A 14,972-nucleotide genomic window follows, 5' to 3' on the forward strand; every position below is an offset into this window, starting at 1 on the left:
TTGTATTACGCGCATAATCTGTATGCGAAATTTGTGCAAACAAAATGCTTTAAAAGGTTTTATTCATAAATATGTTTGTCATATTTGCATATTATTTGATTTCATATAATGATTATTATTTTTTCATCTGTTATAAACCATTCTAGTATTAATTCTTAAAAATTAACTTGATTAGTCTTAAGAATTATTATTAGGCGAAGAATAGTGCAACTGTGTTTATGATTGTGTAAGAATTGCGTTATCTCTGATGTGTTTGCATTATGCATCAAACATATGTTCAAGTTTTAGTGTATTCGGAAAGTTCCACTATATGTAATTGTACATAGCAACGAGAAAAGATTTAACTGCTTAATTTACGTTAACACAATAGATTGTCGTCATCAATCTTTCCGACACCATAAGTTGGAATAAACTTGTTCTTTTTAAATCCATCCAATGAGCAATAGAATTTGTTCTATCTCCCTGCCCTCCTGACCGTATTAAAACACCGAAATATGAAACTTAGGTACCGCAACAAAGAAAAAAGTTTTAATTTGATACGGGTACTCAAGTTAGTACAACTTCAATATAGTAATTTAGAAACAACGAAGTTAGCATCTGTTAAAAACTCTTATTGAACAATGAATTTTGTTGAGTTCAGCTATAACTAATGAACAATAAAATGGGACTGGCAATTAAGAAGTGAGTTACCACCCTTAAGTCAGGGCTAATGCAGAACTGCATGAAATATGGCAACAACTCAGTTATCCCATCCAGACACTGCAGTTTTGTAATTGTTATGGACCCATCAGTCTGGAATAGGGAATAACCAAGCTGGAGGCAGATATCATCTGCTCGGATTTTAACCCCCGACACACAAAGGAAGCGGGTTATTTATAAGTTTGATGTATCTGTGTATCTATGTATCTGTGTGTCTGTCTGTGGCATTCTAGCGCCTAAACGGATGGACCGATTTTTAAAAACTTTTTTTTATTCAAAAGGCAAGTTGATCGAGAGTGTTCTTAGCTAGGTTGGATCTTTGGCTGACATTAATTAACGAAGATATAAATTAAAAACCTCTAAAAGATTTTTCGTGATTTTTCAGTGAAAACATATTTAAAAAAGTTAAAATTTAATACCAAAATAAAGAAAAAAAATTTCCGCGTCTGATAGAATGTGTTTGGAACTTCCATGTACATAGAATTAAAATTATAACATCTTTTGAAAGCAGAATTTAATAACGGCTAAGCCTTTATTCACGCGATTGATCACCGAATTCATTGTTGGCCGACAAAGAAATTAAACGCAATGATTTAAAAATTTTAACTGTTGCCAGTTTCTATTTGTTAGAAAGTAAAATACTTGAAATTGATTTTTAATAGTATAAGGTTTTTAAAACGATTTTCAATTTTCCCTCTTGATTCTACAGTTGGGACTCAGTCGGGGTTTTTTTTTAATTTTTAATTTTAGTTACTTGTACTTCAAAGGATATCTGTCCAATTCTCCGACAAAACGTCGTACGTGCTATTCGCAACTCCAGAGCTCGAATACGCTACTTTGCGGTGATTAACAATACTAAAGAAAAAGGTAAAACATTCCATTCCACGTGTTTTCTTTGGGAAAAATTACAAGTTTCATACAGTTTTTGGTGCAATGTAATTTCAAAAGAATAGAAAAGAAAGATTCCCACAAACTCGATGAAAAATTACGGTCATTCACTAAGTGTCAAAGCAATTTATACCTGACGGCGTGCGCTTGTTTTACCTTTTTCATCCGCCATTAGACAGTGGCTGCGGTGACCCCTATAGTTTGCTGAAGTTGCGAATTCTAAGCTTATCCTTCGCTCGAAGCCACTTCAAGAGCTACAAGAACCTACTAGATTCTTCCCAACACCCAACTTCAATATTAAACCTTCGGATTACCATGCGCTGTTGCATGGTCAACGCATGGAAGTGGTCAGTTATTCCCATGCAGAAGATCGAGCCTCGGTCGGGCGGAAGAAAGCGACGATCCTAATGGGAACACGTGGGGGAAAAATAACAGATTCTGATGGTGGTTCTTTTTTTCTGTTTCAGGCCACGGCGGCGTGAACCAGCTGGGTGGCGTGTTCGTGAACGGGCGGCCCCTCCCCGACGTGGTGCGCCAGAGGATAGTGGAGCTGGCCCACCAAGGGGTCAGACCCTGCGACATCAGCAGGCAGCTGAGGGTCTCCCACGGATGCGTCTCCAAAATACTTGGAAGGTGAGTTCATTAAATACCTGTTCGTGTTTTGATGGCCATCCTGTACTTGTAAGCAGGACTTAATCTTTTCTTCTTCTGGATGTCTGGATGTCTGTAGGATGTCTGTGACGCGCATAGCGCCTAAACCGTTCGGCCGATTTTCATGAAATTTGGCACAAAGTTAGTATGTAGCATGGGGTGTGTACCTCGAAGCGATTTTTCGAAAATTCGATGTGGTTCTTTTTCTATTCCAATTTTAAGAAAAAAAAAATATCATAAAATGGACGAGTAAATTACGAAATTATCATAACGTGGAACCGTAACATGGACACAAGCCAATTGGCGAGATGCGAAATTATCATAACGTGAAACCGTAAGATGGGTACAAGCCAACTGGCGAGAGAATTCACTATGCATTATTTGTAAGTATACAGGCGAACCAAAAGACCTTTAGATTTTTCTATTACGGTTAAAGCCGTGCTGGTATCACTAGTTACTAATAATAAAGCTGAAAGTCTCTCTGTCAGGATGTCTGGATACCTGTGACGTACATAGCGCCTAGACCGTACGACCAATTTTCATGAAATTTGGCCCAAAGTTAGTTAGTAGCATGGGGGTGTGCACCTCGAAGCGATTTTTCGGAAATTCGATTTTGTTCTTTTTCTATTCCAATTTTAAGAACATTTTCCCGAGCAAAATTATCATAAGATGGACGAGTAAGTTACCAAGTTATCATAACGTGGAACCGTAACATGGGAAAGCCAATTGGCGAGAAATGCACCATACATTATTTGTAAATATACAGGCGAATCAAAGGACCTTTTAAGTTTCTACTAAGGGCAAAGCCGTACGGATACCACTAGTTATTAATATTAAAGCTCAAAGTATCTCTGTCTGAATGTCTGTAGGATGTCCGTGACGCGCATAGCGCCTAGACCGTTCGACCGATTTTCATGAAATTTGGCACAAAGTTAGTTTGTAGCATGGGGGTGTGCACCTCGAAGCGATTTTTCGAAAATTCGATCTTGTTCTTTTCTATTTTAATTATAAGAACACTTTCCGGAGCAAAATTATCATAAGATGGACAAGTAAATTACGAAATTACCATGACGTGGAATGGGAGAGCGAATGAACATAGCCAATTGGCGAGAAATTCGTCATCCAATATTTGTAAATATACAGGCGAATCGAATGACCTTTTAATTTTCAACTACGGGCAAAGCCGTGCGGGTACCACTAGTTTCTGATAAAATTAGTGTAGGAGTCCTATATTAATTACAACTTATTTTTGAACGTAATAAGCCTGACTTAGGGTTAAAATGTTAAAAAACTGTTGGAATTGAAAATAAGTGCAGCAATTCAGCTCCCATGAAATCCCGTGCAAATTAAACCCTGCTTGTAAGAAAAGGGGTCATGTCTCAATCTTTTCTTAAAAGCATTCTTTTTTCATTTCAGGATTACTTATCACGTAGTATAGTTATTTATCGATTATATTTAGCTAAATGCAAATGTATAATGGATATCAAATTTTTGGACAAAGAAATAACTACACTAAATTCATGCGAAGCAAATAACTTGAAAAATACTCGTATCCCTTTTTTCTAAAAAGTTCCCTTTTGTTGTTACCAAAGTAGTACAATCACATGTATGTATCTAACGAAATCAATATGCAATACAATTTGCATTTATTTTGTTGTTATTAAACTTATATTTCTCTTCGTAAAGCGAATATTCATATAAAAACACTCGATGTGTAACCTTAATTTGTAGTATTTGAAGAAACGATGTCAGATTCCATAATAAAGACTACTAAGTAAAAAATACCAAAGTTTTTTTTCTAATATTTCTTATAATGGTAACAGACTGCTATAATCACAAGAACTTAATATTCTGAGACAGATTAATGACTTTAAAAGTATTTACATTTCTTTTTCCTCCTCATTTCCCTTATGCCACTAGCTGATTTTTCCAATATCTTACGAAAGTGTTTAATCATTATCATGCGGTGTAGACTGAGATTTCGAACGTTATTTCCATGTCCTTACATTTTCCCTAAAGAACAGTTTTCTTCTTGTTCTGTGAAGGGCGCTTTATAGACAGAAATGCATACAAGGAGGTATGCCGCAGACAGCGTCAGTGAAATTTTTAGGATTAGATTGTTTTAAGGTAGTCTTATTTTCTTTTTAGAGATTACTTGTTTTTTTTTTTTGGGGGGGGGGATGAGAGAGTGGTAGGTACTTGCGACATTTGAAGTGGTGCGCCATCGCTCTTTGGGTGGATGAGCATCCCTGTTGTACAGCAGGGGCTTTCCGAATTTGAAAACTCCTGTAATTTTGTCCCTAATCTTCCTTTTTTGTATGGATCTGATAACTCGTTCAAAGTTAACCTACATAATTCAATAGTTCTTTCTTTCAGCTTTTTAGTCAGCCCCGAATCTTTGAAGATATGAAATATTTTCCTTTCAGAATGCGTACGGGAGTGATTCGCTTAAATTTCTTCAATCAGGGCTACGGAGTTGGAGGGAAAATGACCGACGCCTACTCTGGAAATTTTAGAGCCTTCTACTTTGACTCCGACACCTTTATCCTCAAATCAGTCCGACTCCGGACTCTTGGAATTCTAAACCTTCGACTCACAACTCCGAGTCCTTTGTCACAGAATCAGCCCGACCCTGACTCCACGATTCCAACTCCGCTTTCGCAGCCCTGTCTTTAACCATTCTTCCGCACAACAGCAGTTTTTACTACAATTGAAACGATTCGGATTTCAATTTAGCAAAATATACACTAATTGAACACCGAAGCACCAAAATGAATTAAATATGTAATTAATGCGATATATCCTCTTACATTTTTTTTAAACATTAGTAAAGATTAACTTTTTTATAAAAGAATGTTTGAAATTTAAAATTAAACTGAATTTCTTTCAAATCATTCTGTCACGAAAAAATTGCTTATTTTTCTGAAACATGAATGTTTTTCGAATTCATGTAGCTTAAATAAACAAAGTCTTTATTGATAAATGAATTACAGTTAAGAAAACAAATGGCCGCGTTTTCTGTATACTTAACCTTTGAAGCACACAGTAAATTTTAAAAAAAGCAAGGCAAAATTAATGCTTCCATTGATAAAAACTCCCCCAGAATTTCCTGTTTTTTTTTAGAAACAACGAATTCTTTTTTATTATCATCAATTCTTCATCATTTACGATACTTAAATAACTGTAAACTCATCTAACTCATATGTAAATTCCATCCATAGAGTTTCAGATTAAAATACTAAAAATACAGCAATCATGTCCTTGGGATGAGGCCGGAAAATTTCTTTAACACTCCCAAATATCGTCTTGCATAACTCATTTAATCCCATTTAATGCATCAACTTGTCATATCGAATCCAAGGTAGGAAGACAAGTTTAAATAAACGCCGAGTTCTTCCCATTCTGTGAAGACTATCTGCATAAAGCCGTAAGTCATCCAAAAGGACAAGCTTCTACCCAGGAAGTTGGTTCATTAGTGTCACATGCCTGGGGTAACACGGAATAAACAAGGATATTATTTACAGAAATTATGTAGCTCGCTTTGGCAACACTCGAAACTCTTCAAGGGATATGGGTAGGGTTACTGGTACCAGAGTGGGAAAAATCTTTATAAAAGTTCTTCCAGTATCTCCGGTGGTAATGGAAAGTATCCGGTTGTGTGAGCAACCACATGTGTGGTCCTCTTTTGAAGTGCGTCTGCAGAGAAAATATTTCAAGAATGTTGGAATGAAATCGTCCCTACAGGGTACCAAAATACTGAAATATTAGTTGAATAGAGTTAATGTTTCGGAGTCTGAAGTAACTTTTACCACGGAGGGGCTGGGTAAAATTTTGGCTGTCATGAAAAAGTTGAAGCTGTGGCTATTCCAAAGTTTGTTTCCAGCGGAACCTTCCATAAATATTGCAAATATTCTGATACGAAGCAAGATTTAATTTAAAACGATAAGTAGTTTTGTTATAGGTTACTTGCACATTTTTGTCAGCCTATCAAAAATATTTTTCCAGACAGTTTCAACACATAATAAAGCAAACAGAGAATCTCACTTTTATTCAATACACCTTTGTTCTTACGCACTTTCTTCTTTGGTAAAGTCTCAAGCAAAAAATAGGTTCACTACCTTATTTAAGAAATAGGAAGGAAAAAATTAAGATTTAAACCTTTATTTCTTTTCTAGGTTTTCCTTTCGACTACCTTTTGTGGGTAACCACAGCATCAACAAATCTTTTTGGAGGGGTTTGAGAATCGAAGCACCACCTCAGTCGGACTTGAGATTAAGAATAAGTTTTCCCTTTTCTACTCATTCAAAATATAAGGCCAAAAAATATGCCAGTATGCTTAGAAGTATAGAATTGGCATGAAGGTTATGCTGTACCAATGAGCGCATGAGTCCTGCTCATAGTTTTCAATCATTTACCACGCTTGTAATTTTGAAATTAGAGCATGTAAGTATTGGTACTGGCACAACTTAATATCTGCTAAATGTTAGATTCAGAACACGTCAAACGTATTGCAATGAGAAAAATCTTATGAAGCTCCAATTTTTTAGCTAATCATTTATAGTGCTCTTGCTGATATAATTCAAAATTTTTCCAGAGGGACATTTTTCTTGGGTACTATTTTTTGTTGATATTTATATTATCGTAATGATGATCCTTTCAAAAGTTGCTAACAACTTCAACTTCCATTTCACAAGCGTAGTGTCCCGAGCTTTCTTAATTTAGATCTTATTTGACTCAAATGTCCATTTCCTTACATTTCTCAGTGTACATCGTGGCGCCACAACCATTGCCACCCACTGAAATAAAATCCTTCCTTTTCTAAGACAGAAACTGATTTAATTTGCTCTCCACCCTGTCGAGTAAAGCCGGGCGCATTAATACACTCGGACACCGAATTAGCATTCATTCCCATTCAAAAGAACTCTTTGTTTCATCTGCGGAAGAGTAAATGGAGGCAATGCGGCTACAGGTTCGATAATAATGTAGCAAAAGCTGAATTGAGCTTTAATAGGAGATTCGTTTGTCCTTTGTTAAACGAAGGATATAATTGGTAAAAGTTTTGTTGATTTAGACAAAGAGATTTGAAGTGAGCTGCTTTTGATATGCAGTTCAGTTGTTCTTTTGATGGCAAAGGTTTTATTCAACTGAAGAAAGTTGACCATTTTTACCTGAAAAATTGCTGCGTTGAAATTTTAGTTTCGGATACTCCTCTTGTGTTGCAAATAGATCTATAACAGTCGAATCCGACTGCATCGAATATAAAAGAATTGTTATGTTTCCTCGGTGTACTCGAATGTTTGAATAAAATGAGTTTCAAAAACATAGACTTTTCGTGTCCTATGTGCTGTTGTGCACAAAATTTATAATTGCTAAATTGAAATTTAAAAGAAAAACAATTGTTAAACTAATAGAATCAACAATCTAGTCCCCATTTTCTACTTAGTCATAAATCGTTTCTGTTTTCACATTTTAGCTTGCTTATTAAAGTGCTCAATAGAAATATATCAACTTTCTTTTACAAAGTTCTTGAAGGGTTTAATTTTAGGAAATACACTAACAAAACATGTTTTTATATGTGGACTTTCGTTTCCATGATTTAAAACGGGCTCAAATATCATCAAAGTGATAGGTAGGATCATAAAAATAAAGATGACATCATTTCGAAGCTGAAAATAAATAAAAAAAAATCTGTTAAATTGATTGCTTTTTATATTTGATAAACAATATACTAGTTTAAACAATTTGAAACGGTTTTGTGCATTTAAAATTCAATGAACATTGATCATGAACATAAGCAAAAATTATTTCATCATTAATTATCAACCAAAGGTTAAATATAAAACTTGTTATTAACTATCAACTATCAAATAACTATCAATATCATTCTTAGAATCCATTTTCCTCATACGTTAGTATACTGATAACTTTACCGTTGTTTTAAATTATTAATTTCTCACATCTACTTTTCACTCAATATTTTCTTCTGCTTAAAGTTTTATTTTTACAACTTCTTCGAAAATACTTCTTTACCTGCTTCCGCACTCTTCCACTTACTTGAGCACTATCACTGAGTCACGTATCATTTTCATGTTCTCTTTTTTGCACCCCCCCCCCCCCTTCTATATACTTACATGCGCACTTGCTGCACTCACTTTTCACATGCTTTCATTGGTTACACGCTTATTTAGATGCATTTTCAGAGTTATTTCTCGACTGTAGAACGCCTAAAAAGATCGCATTGATTTTGAAGAACCGTTTGAAAAATGATGATTTATAAAACGAGTATTAAAATAAACAATTTGATTAATTCTAAATTCCAGTATCTAAAACTAAATATGACATCTACAGTGCGACCGAAACATCAACTACGATTAAAAAACTGGCGTGAGTTGACGTTCATCTCCAAAACATTATGACTTTTTCCTTTAAGCGAGCTGATGCGTGCATCACATGACTTCCTTTTACTCCAATTTAATGTCATTTTCCCATTATTGGCAATTTTAATGTGATTCAATAGTTTACTCTCGAAATATCACCAACTGTGGTCAAATCGAAACCAGATTTAAAAAAAAAAAAATCGCCAAATTTGTCGCCAAGTTGGTGACAAACTTGGCGACCAAAAGACTGGCGATCTATCGCCAAGTGTCCGCCAAACTATAACACCACTTACCAAATTACCAAATTTAAACTTTCTAAGACATACCGTTTTTGAGTTATGCGAGATACATACACACATACACACATGCACACATACGCACATACATACGTACATACAGTCGTCACGAGAAAACTCGTTGTAACTAACTCGGGGATCGTCAAAATGGATCTGTACGTTCCTAGGAATATATCCACGTGTGGTAGAGTCGAAAAAAAAACCCCAGCATTCATTCGGGGGCGAGCAAAATAGAAATTAAGGCCGATTTTTGAGTGAACTTTTTTCGCGAATACAATACTTCCTTTTTTGTAAAAGGAAGTAAAAAGGAAAAACTTGAATAACAAATAAAATAATTTCATTTTGAGAAAGAACATCTAACATACAGTAAATTCCCGATTATCCGGGAGTCAAACAGCAATCAGAAACATGTATTTTCGCAGCAAAAAGCAAATACCAATGGCTAATTTTTTGTCGAAAAATTAAATTTAAACTCAGTTGTTTTTGTTTTATTTATTCTTTGGCTTCCTGCATCGTACATACACTTTTTCTATATTCATGTCAAGTTCTCTTGTGCAAAAATGCAAAATATTTTTGCTGTAGGTTACTGTATATATTTTCATTGTTCATCGAAAGTATTATGCATCAATACAGCTAAGTTTTTGAAGATGGAGAATTTTTACCTTATTTGTCCCTCCTTTTAGTCTTTTTGCGTTTTATCAGCGATTTTTATTATCCACGGCACTCTTGCCACCCAATTCCGCGGATAATCGAGAGTTTATTGCAATCACAATTCAAATGAAATATAGGAAGCGCAGCAGTCTCTCGCTAATGGCTGCTGAAAGAGGTAAAATCAAGTCCGTGATGTTTATGTCGGATACAACCTGCATAATGAGACATCAGCCTTATATGCGCATAGTTGCTGTTTTAGTGTCATTCCACGGAAAACGGTCCTTTTGTCCCGCACGTGACCCCTTATATATTTCATCTTTACTAATAATAAAGCTAGAAGTCTCTCTGTCCGGATCTCTGTCTGTCGGGATCTCTGTGACACGCATAGTGCCTAGACCGCTAGGCCGATTTTCATGAAATTTGGCACAAAGTTAGTTTGTAGCATGGAGATGTGCACCTCGAAGCGATTTTTCGAAAATTAGATTTTATTCTTTTTCTATTTCAATTTTAAGAACATTTTACCGAGCAAATTATCACAGCGTGGACGAGTAAATTGCCAAATTATCATATCGTGGAACCGTAACATGGACATAAGCCAATTGGCGAGATACGAAATTATCATAACGTGGAACCGTAACATGGGTACAAGCCAATTGGCGAGAAAATTCTCCATACATTATTTGTAAATATACAGGCGAACCAAAACACCTTTTAATTTTTATATTACGGGCAAAGCCATGCGGATACCACTAGTTAACAATAATACTTTAAAATGGGAATGAACAAATATTTTTCCCTTAGCAAATTACAAACTTATGCGTGATTCCTTAAGCAACAAATTTCGTCATTACGATTTAAAATTGTATTTTTTAATGAAATATATGAGCCGTCGCGTGCAGGACAAAATGGCTACTTTTGCGTGGAATGACCTTTTTACCTCTTTGGCCGCAAGATGGCGTATTCAAGTTTTAGAACGGTGAATAATTTCTAAAGTGAGAAAAATGTTTAAAATATGATTTGTTTTTGAACATAGCGTTTAAAACATAATGATTTCTGAACTAATGACTGCAATTCAAAATTCAAGGTTATACTAGCACCAATTAAATTTCTCTTGGACCATCCCAGAAGAAATACGCACTTAAGAAGAGAAAGCAGAAAGAAGAAAAAAAAAAGGGGGTAGAATGTTCTTATAATCTTAATCATCTTTCGTAGGCGTGCGGTATTTTTGGTTCGCTAATAGAGCTGTGAACACGAGGTAGAAATATTTGAAAGATAATGTTTCGCAAGAAGGATGATAAATATGATGTAGAAAAGTTTCTTAATGAAGCATATGTTATTTCTAGCTTTCAAAATTCCCAGTCTAAGAAAAAAGAAATTTCTTTATTCACTATCTGTGCTCAATCAGAGTAACCTCAAAAATATTTATCAATACAGGATGAAAATTAATTATACTTTGCTTGTCTGAAATATTTGCATGTTATGGTATTCATAAAATGACATTTGACTCTGCTATTTTGAGTCTAGAAAAAAGAAAATACATTTCTGTTTACGATTATCTGATTACAGAACTGTTTGGTTTTCCACAAGAAACGTAAAAAATATTTCTTTTAATAAGATAATGAAAACATGCTAAGAAAAGTACACAAAAACCGTCATAAAAGCAAAATGAAGTTTGAGGGTCGTCCACAAACGGAGTTTGAGGGTCTCCACGTTTTGAAAGGGATGGGAAACCATGAAATTGTGACAGTTTGTGACAAGGCAGAGATATGTAAAACAAGTGTGACACCCCGCATTTTTTATTGCAATATGTTTATGAAAAATGCCGCGACTAGCGACAAGGGGAAGGGAGGAGATATGGCGAAGTGTGGCAATTTGTGCCCATGGGGACGAGAGGGTCGAAAATGCTGAAAAAAAAGGATATCATTTATGGACAGCCCCTTATGCCAATGCCTAAATATAACGCACAGATGCAATGAATTCAATAAAAAATTATGAAGTTACAAGTATCTTCTTCTAGCAGTTCAAAAAAAAAAAAAAGACGAATGAGCACGCCTATATAATTTTATTATTTTACTGGGACTAACTAATATTTGCATCTACTTTTTTAAAATCTATCACTTTTTTATTTCCTTTTCATTTTTTGTCATCTTTTCTTTTGCTTTTTTTTTCTGTTTCTTTTCAATTTCTTTTTCTTTATCCTTTTTTTTTTTTCTTAACATTGAGATTTCGTGAAATGTGTTTCCGTTGACAAAAGTGAAAACTAATCCATTAAAAAAGTTATGCATTTTTTGGCAAGTCAATGATGCTTCAAAGGGGACATTTTAATATGAGAAATTTAGTTTTAAAGAGTGTCCATAATGGAGCGACATTTTGATCTTACGCTATTTTTAGAGGAATAACTAAAGCAGAAATAGTTTCATGCCGTTTTACAATGCTTTTAAACTACACAAATCTATGCAATCGAGAAAAGTGTAGAAATTTCGAAATTTCAGTTGAAAAATGATCAAAAATCATACCGTAACTACTGATACAACTGCCGGTTTAATATTTCCCTTTCCCTTTAAATGCAAGTCATTTCTCCTTGCCTTAGCAATTCTTTGTATATTCTTTTTTCTTTTACAATGACAAAGGCTCTTTTTAACAAGCTATAACGGCTGTCGGATACTGCAAAAAAATTAAAATATCATAAGCCATGGATATTTTGCAGTCAATTAAGAAAACCAAACAACAAGGCAGCAATTAAAGAAAACACAGGCATACACAGTATTTATCTCATTAGAAAGACACCTTATAATCTCGCCTAGAGCTGAACTTATTAATTTATGATTTTAAAGGATTTTTTTCAGCTGAACTTATCAATTTCCGAGTTTAAAGGATTTGTTTGAGAAATGTTACAACTTTGCAAAACATTCAGATTGAAATTACAATTCTTAGTAGATCAATCCTTTCTATGAAACAAAGCTTAAATTTTTTGAATCACAAGAATCAGAATAAAAAGAGTGAGATAAACGCGATTAGAAGAGTGATCGATCCAACATTATAAACAAATTAAACACAAATTTGGATGGTGAATAAAGCAACCCCCCATTCATGTATTCATTTCCATAGTATCGTCTAACAGGAGGCGCCCAAATTAGGGCTGCGCCCGTGTCATCAGTATAAGAAGGTTGACCGATTGTTTGAAAGTGGGGTCTCATGAGGGCCAGTGGTGTATAAATGGCACCTTAAACAGTTGCTGGTCCCGCTGGGAAACATGAGAAAGGGAGGGGGCGTCTTTTGTTATTGAAATGAGAACCCCGTTTTCATTGCTGCTGAGCATTGGCGCAGTTTGGGTGCGTCTGTTCCTCTGTGTACCATAAATTTGTGGCTGTCTTTAGGAATTGGTGACGTCATTAGGGAGAGATGTTTGTAGAAAAATTGCTTGATTGTCTATTGATATGTAATGAACGTTCGTTGCCCTCAAGTTGGATTGCACTGTAAAATCAATGTGATGAACGGAAATCATTGCGGGTGATGAAAACGCAAGCTGTAAGTGCTCAATTGTATTTTTATTTAGGATCTGAAAAGAAAGCTTATTTTCGTTCACAGTTATTGTTTCACAATCATTCTGCTATAGTTGTCATTAGTTTTCTCAGTGTCACTCGATTTGAATCGGTAATAATTTACTAAAATGTTTCCACTTATGTAATATCTACACACAACAATTCACGCACACAATTAAAATTTCACAAGTGTAATAATAACTTGTAAGCCAGCAAGCTGCAAAGATTAAATATTTATTAAATGCAGCGGTTCAGGAACGCAGTAAGAGAGTGTATTTCTCCAGGACTCTTTGTCTGTTTTTAATCCTAGTATCCATATTTTCAATCCTAGTATGATAATATGTATGCATGTAAGGAAGGTCCGTTTTAACCAAAACCCCCGTTATGACGAACCTTTAGGAAATGTTCTTGTTGCTCTAGAGCAGCAATTAGCTACTTTTCTGAGTATTCCCTTTCATTATAGCGTAATCAGAAACAGAATTTCTTTCGTTCAGCTTTGGAACGGTTCAGTTCTGCAGAGAAAAATGTTCTGTAAGATTCTAAATGCAACGTTTTTAACTTTATACCTTATAGATTACTTTTCGGAATAAAGTCCCATTGCAATACATTTAGGGATATAGGGCAACAAGTAGAGTTATTGTGAGTTATAGAACAATTATCCTTAATTCTGCGCTATATTCCCGTTTCCACAATTACCGCGTAGCAATAAATTTTTTGGTTCCTCTTTTTCAAGTATAACATTAAAAAAAAAACTATTCGAGTTTACCTCAATTATATCTTAAAAGAGGATTAAACAAAGAGTGTTGCTTATTTGTATTCAGACAATAAATGTCTGCAAAATGCTTAAATTTCGTAAACTATCCAACTAATATTTTTTATTTGTTTTTAATTTTTCCTTGCATCATAACAGGTATAATTTTAAATAAATCACAGCATGTTGCTTAATAACCTTTCCAAACCAATAGTATCTGTACACAATATTATAATATTCTGTAACTTTGTACCTTCTTGATTAAGTCATATTTAATGCAATAGTTCTTAGGATAAAGCTCGGGTTTATGCTCGGCTCAATGTCTAACTTGAGAAGAGCTGACCACTTCTCCTACGTGGAAAACAAGTCTAGACTCTTTCACTCCATGTATAATATTGAAATTTCTTGATTTGAACATGTAACTACACTGTAAAAAAAAAATGAATGCGAAATATTTCTAAATATATAGACAGCTACAGTGCCTGAAAATCTCAAACGTTTCCGAGCATTTCTGCATTCTCTTTCTGCTGACGCAATTCAACTCCATAACTTTGAAAATGCGTTTCAACACTGATAGAAATCATGCCATTAACAGAATTCTGAAAATTTCGTCCAAAAAAATGGCACTTTTTTTACTTATTTATTTTAATTATTCTGAAAATTTCGTCCAAAAAAAAAAAAAAAAAACTGACATTTTTTACTTCTTTATTTTTCGAAGATTTACATCTTTTGGGGCACTAAAACCCAGTCCAACCCCTTAAAGCATACTTGGATAAAATGACTTTTCAAGGAGTTTAGCCGAGAAAACAAACAGGAAACAATGCCCATTCCTTTGCCCGTAATACTGCATTAACAATATGTGGGGAGGAGATAAAATAAACTTGAATTTAACGAATTTTTCTCCTATTCATGAACTTTATTCACTGAAAACATCATCTATTCCTTATATAGCTTATTTAATCCAAGCAACAAAAACGCGCACAAGCTCGGTACTCTAAGTGGGGGAAAAAATGGAAATATGTGCGGGGGAGGGGAGGGGGGAGCCCACGACTCGCTGCACCCCAACTCACTCGACCTAATTCATCAAGCTAATGTGAGCGCGCCACTCTCGCATCGA

General features: G+C 34.9%; 1 protein-coding gene across 1 annotated transcript in view; it reads left to right on the top strand.

The window, feature by feature from the left end:
* LOC129217024 (paired box protein Pax-8-like) overlaps positions 1–14,972 on the top strand; it is a 182,887-nt gene that overhangs the window by 52,579 nt on the left and 115,336 nt on the right. Inside the window, exon 2 of the mRNA XM_054851258.1 lies at positions 2,055–2,220. Within this exon, the coding sequence (XP_054707233.1) occupies positions 2,055–2,220 (166 nt within the window). The remainder of the gene's footprint in view (positions 1–2,054; positions 2,221–14,972) is intronic.

This window comes from Uloborus diversus, chromosome 2, assembly GCF_026930045.1.
Source record: "Uloborus diversus isolate 005 chromosome 2, Udiv.v.3.1, whole genome shotgun sequence".
NCBI classification, from domain to species: domain Eukaryota; kingdom Metazoa; phylum Arthropoda; class Arachnida; order Araneae; family Uloboridae; genus Uloborus; species Uloborus diversus.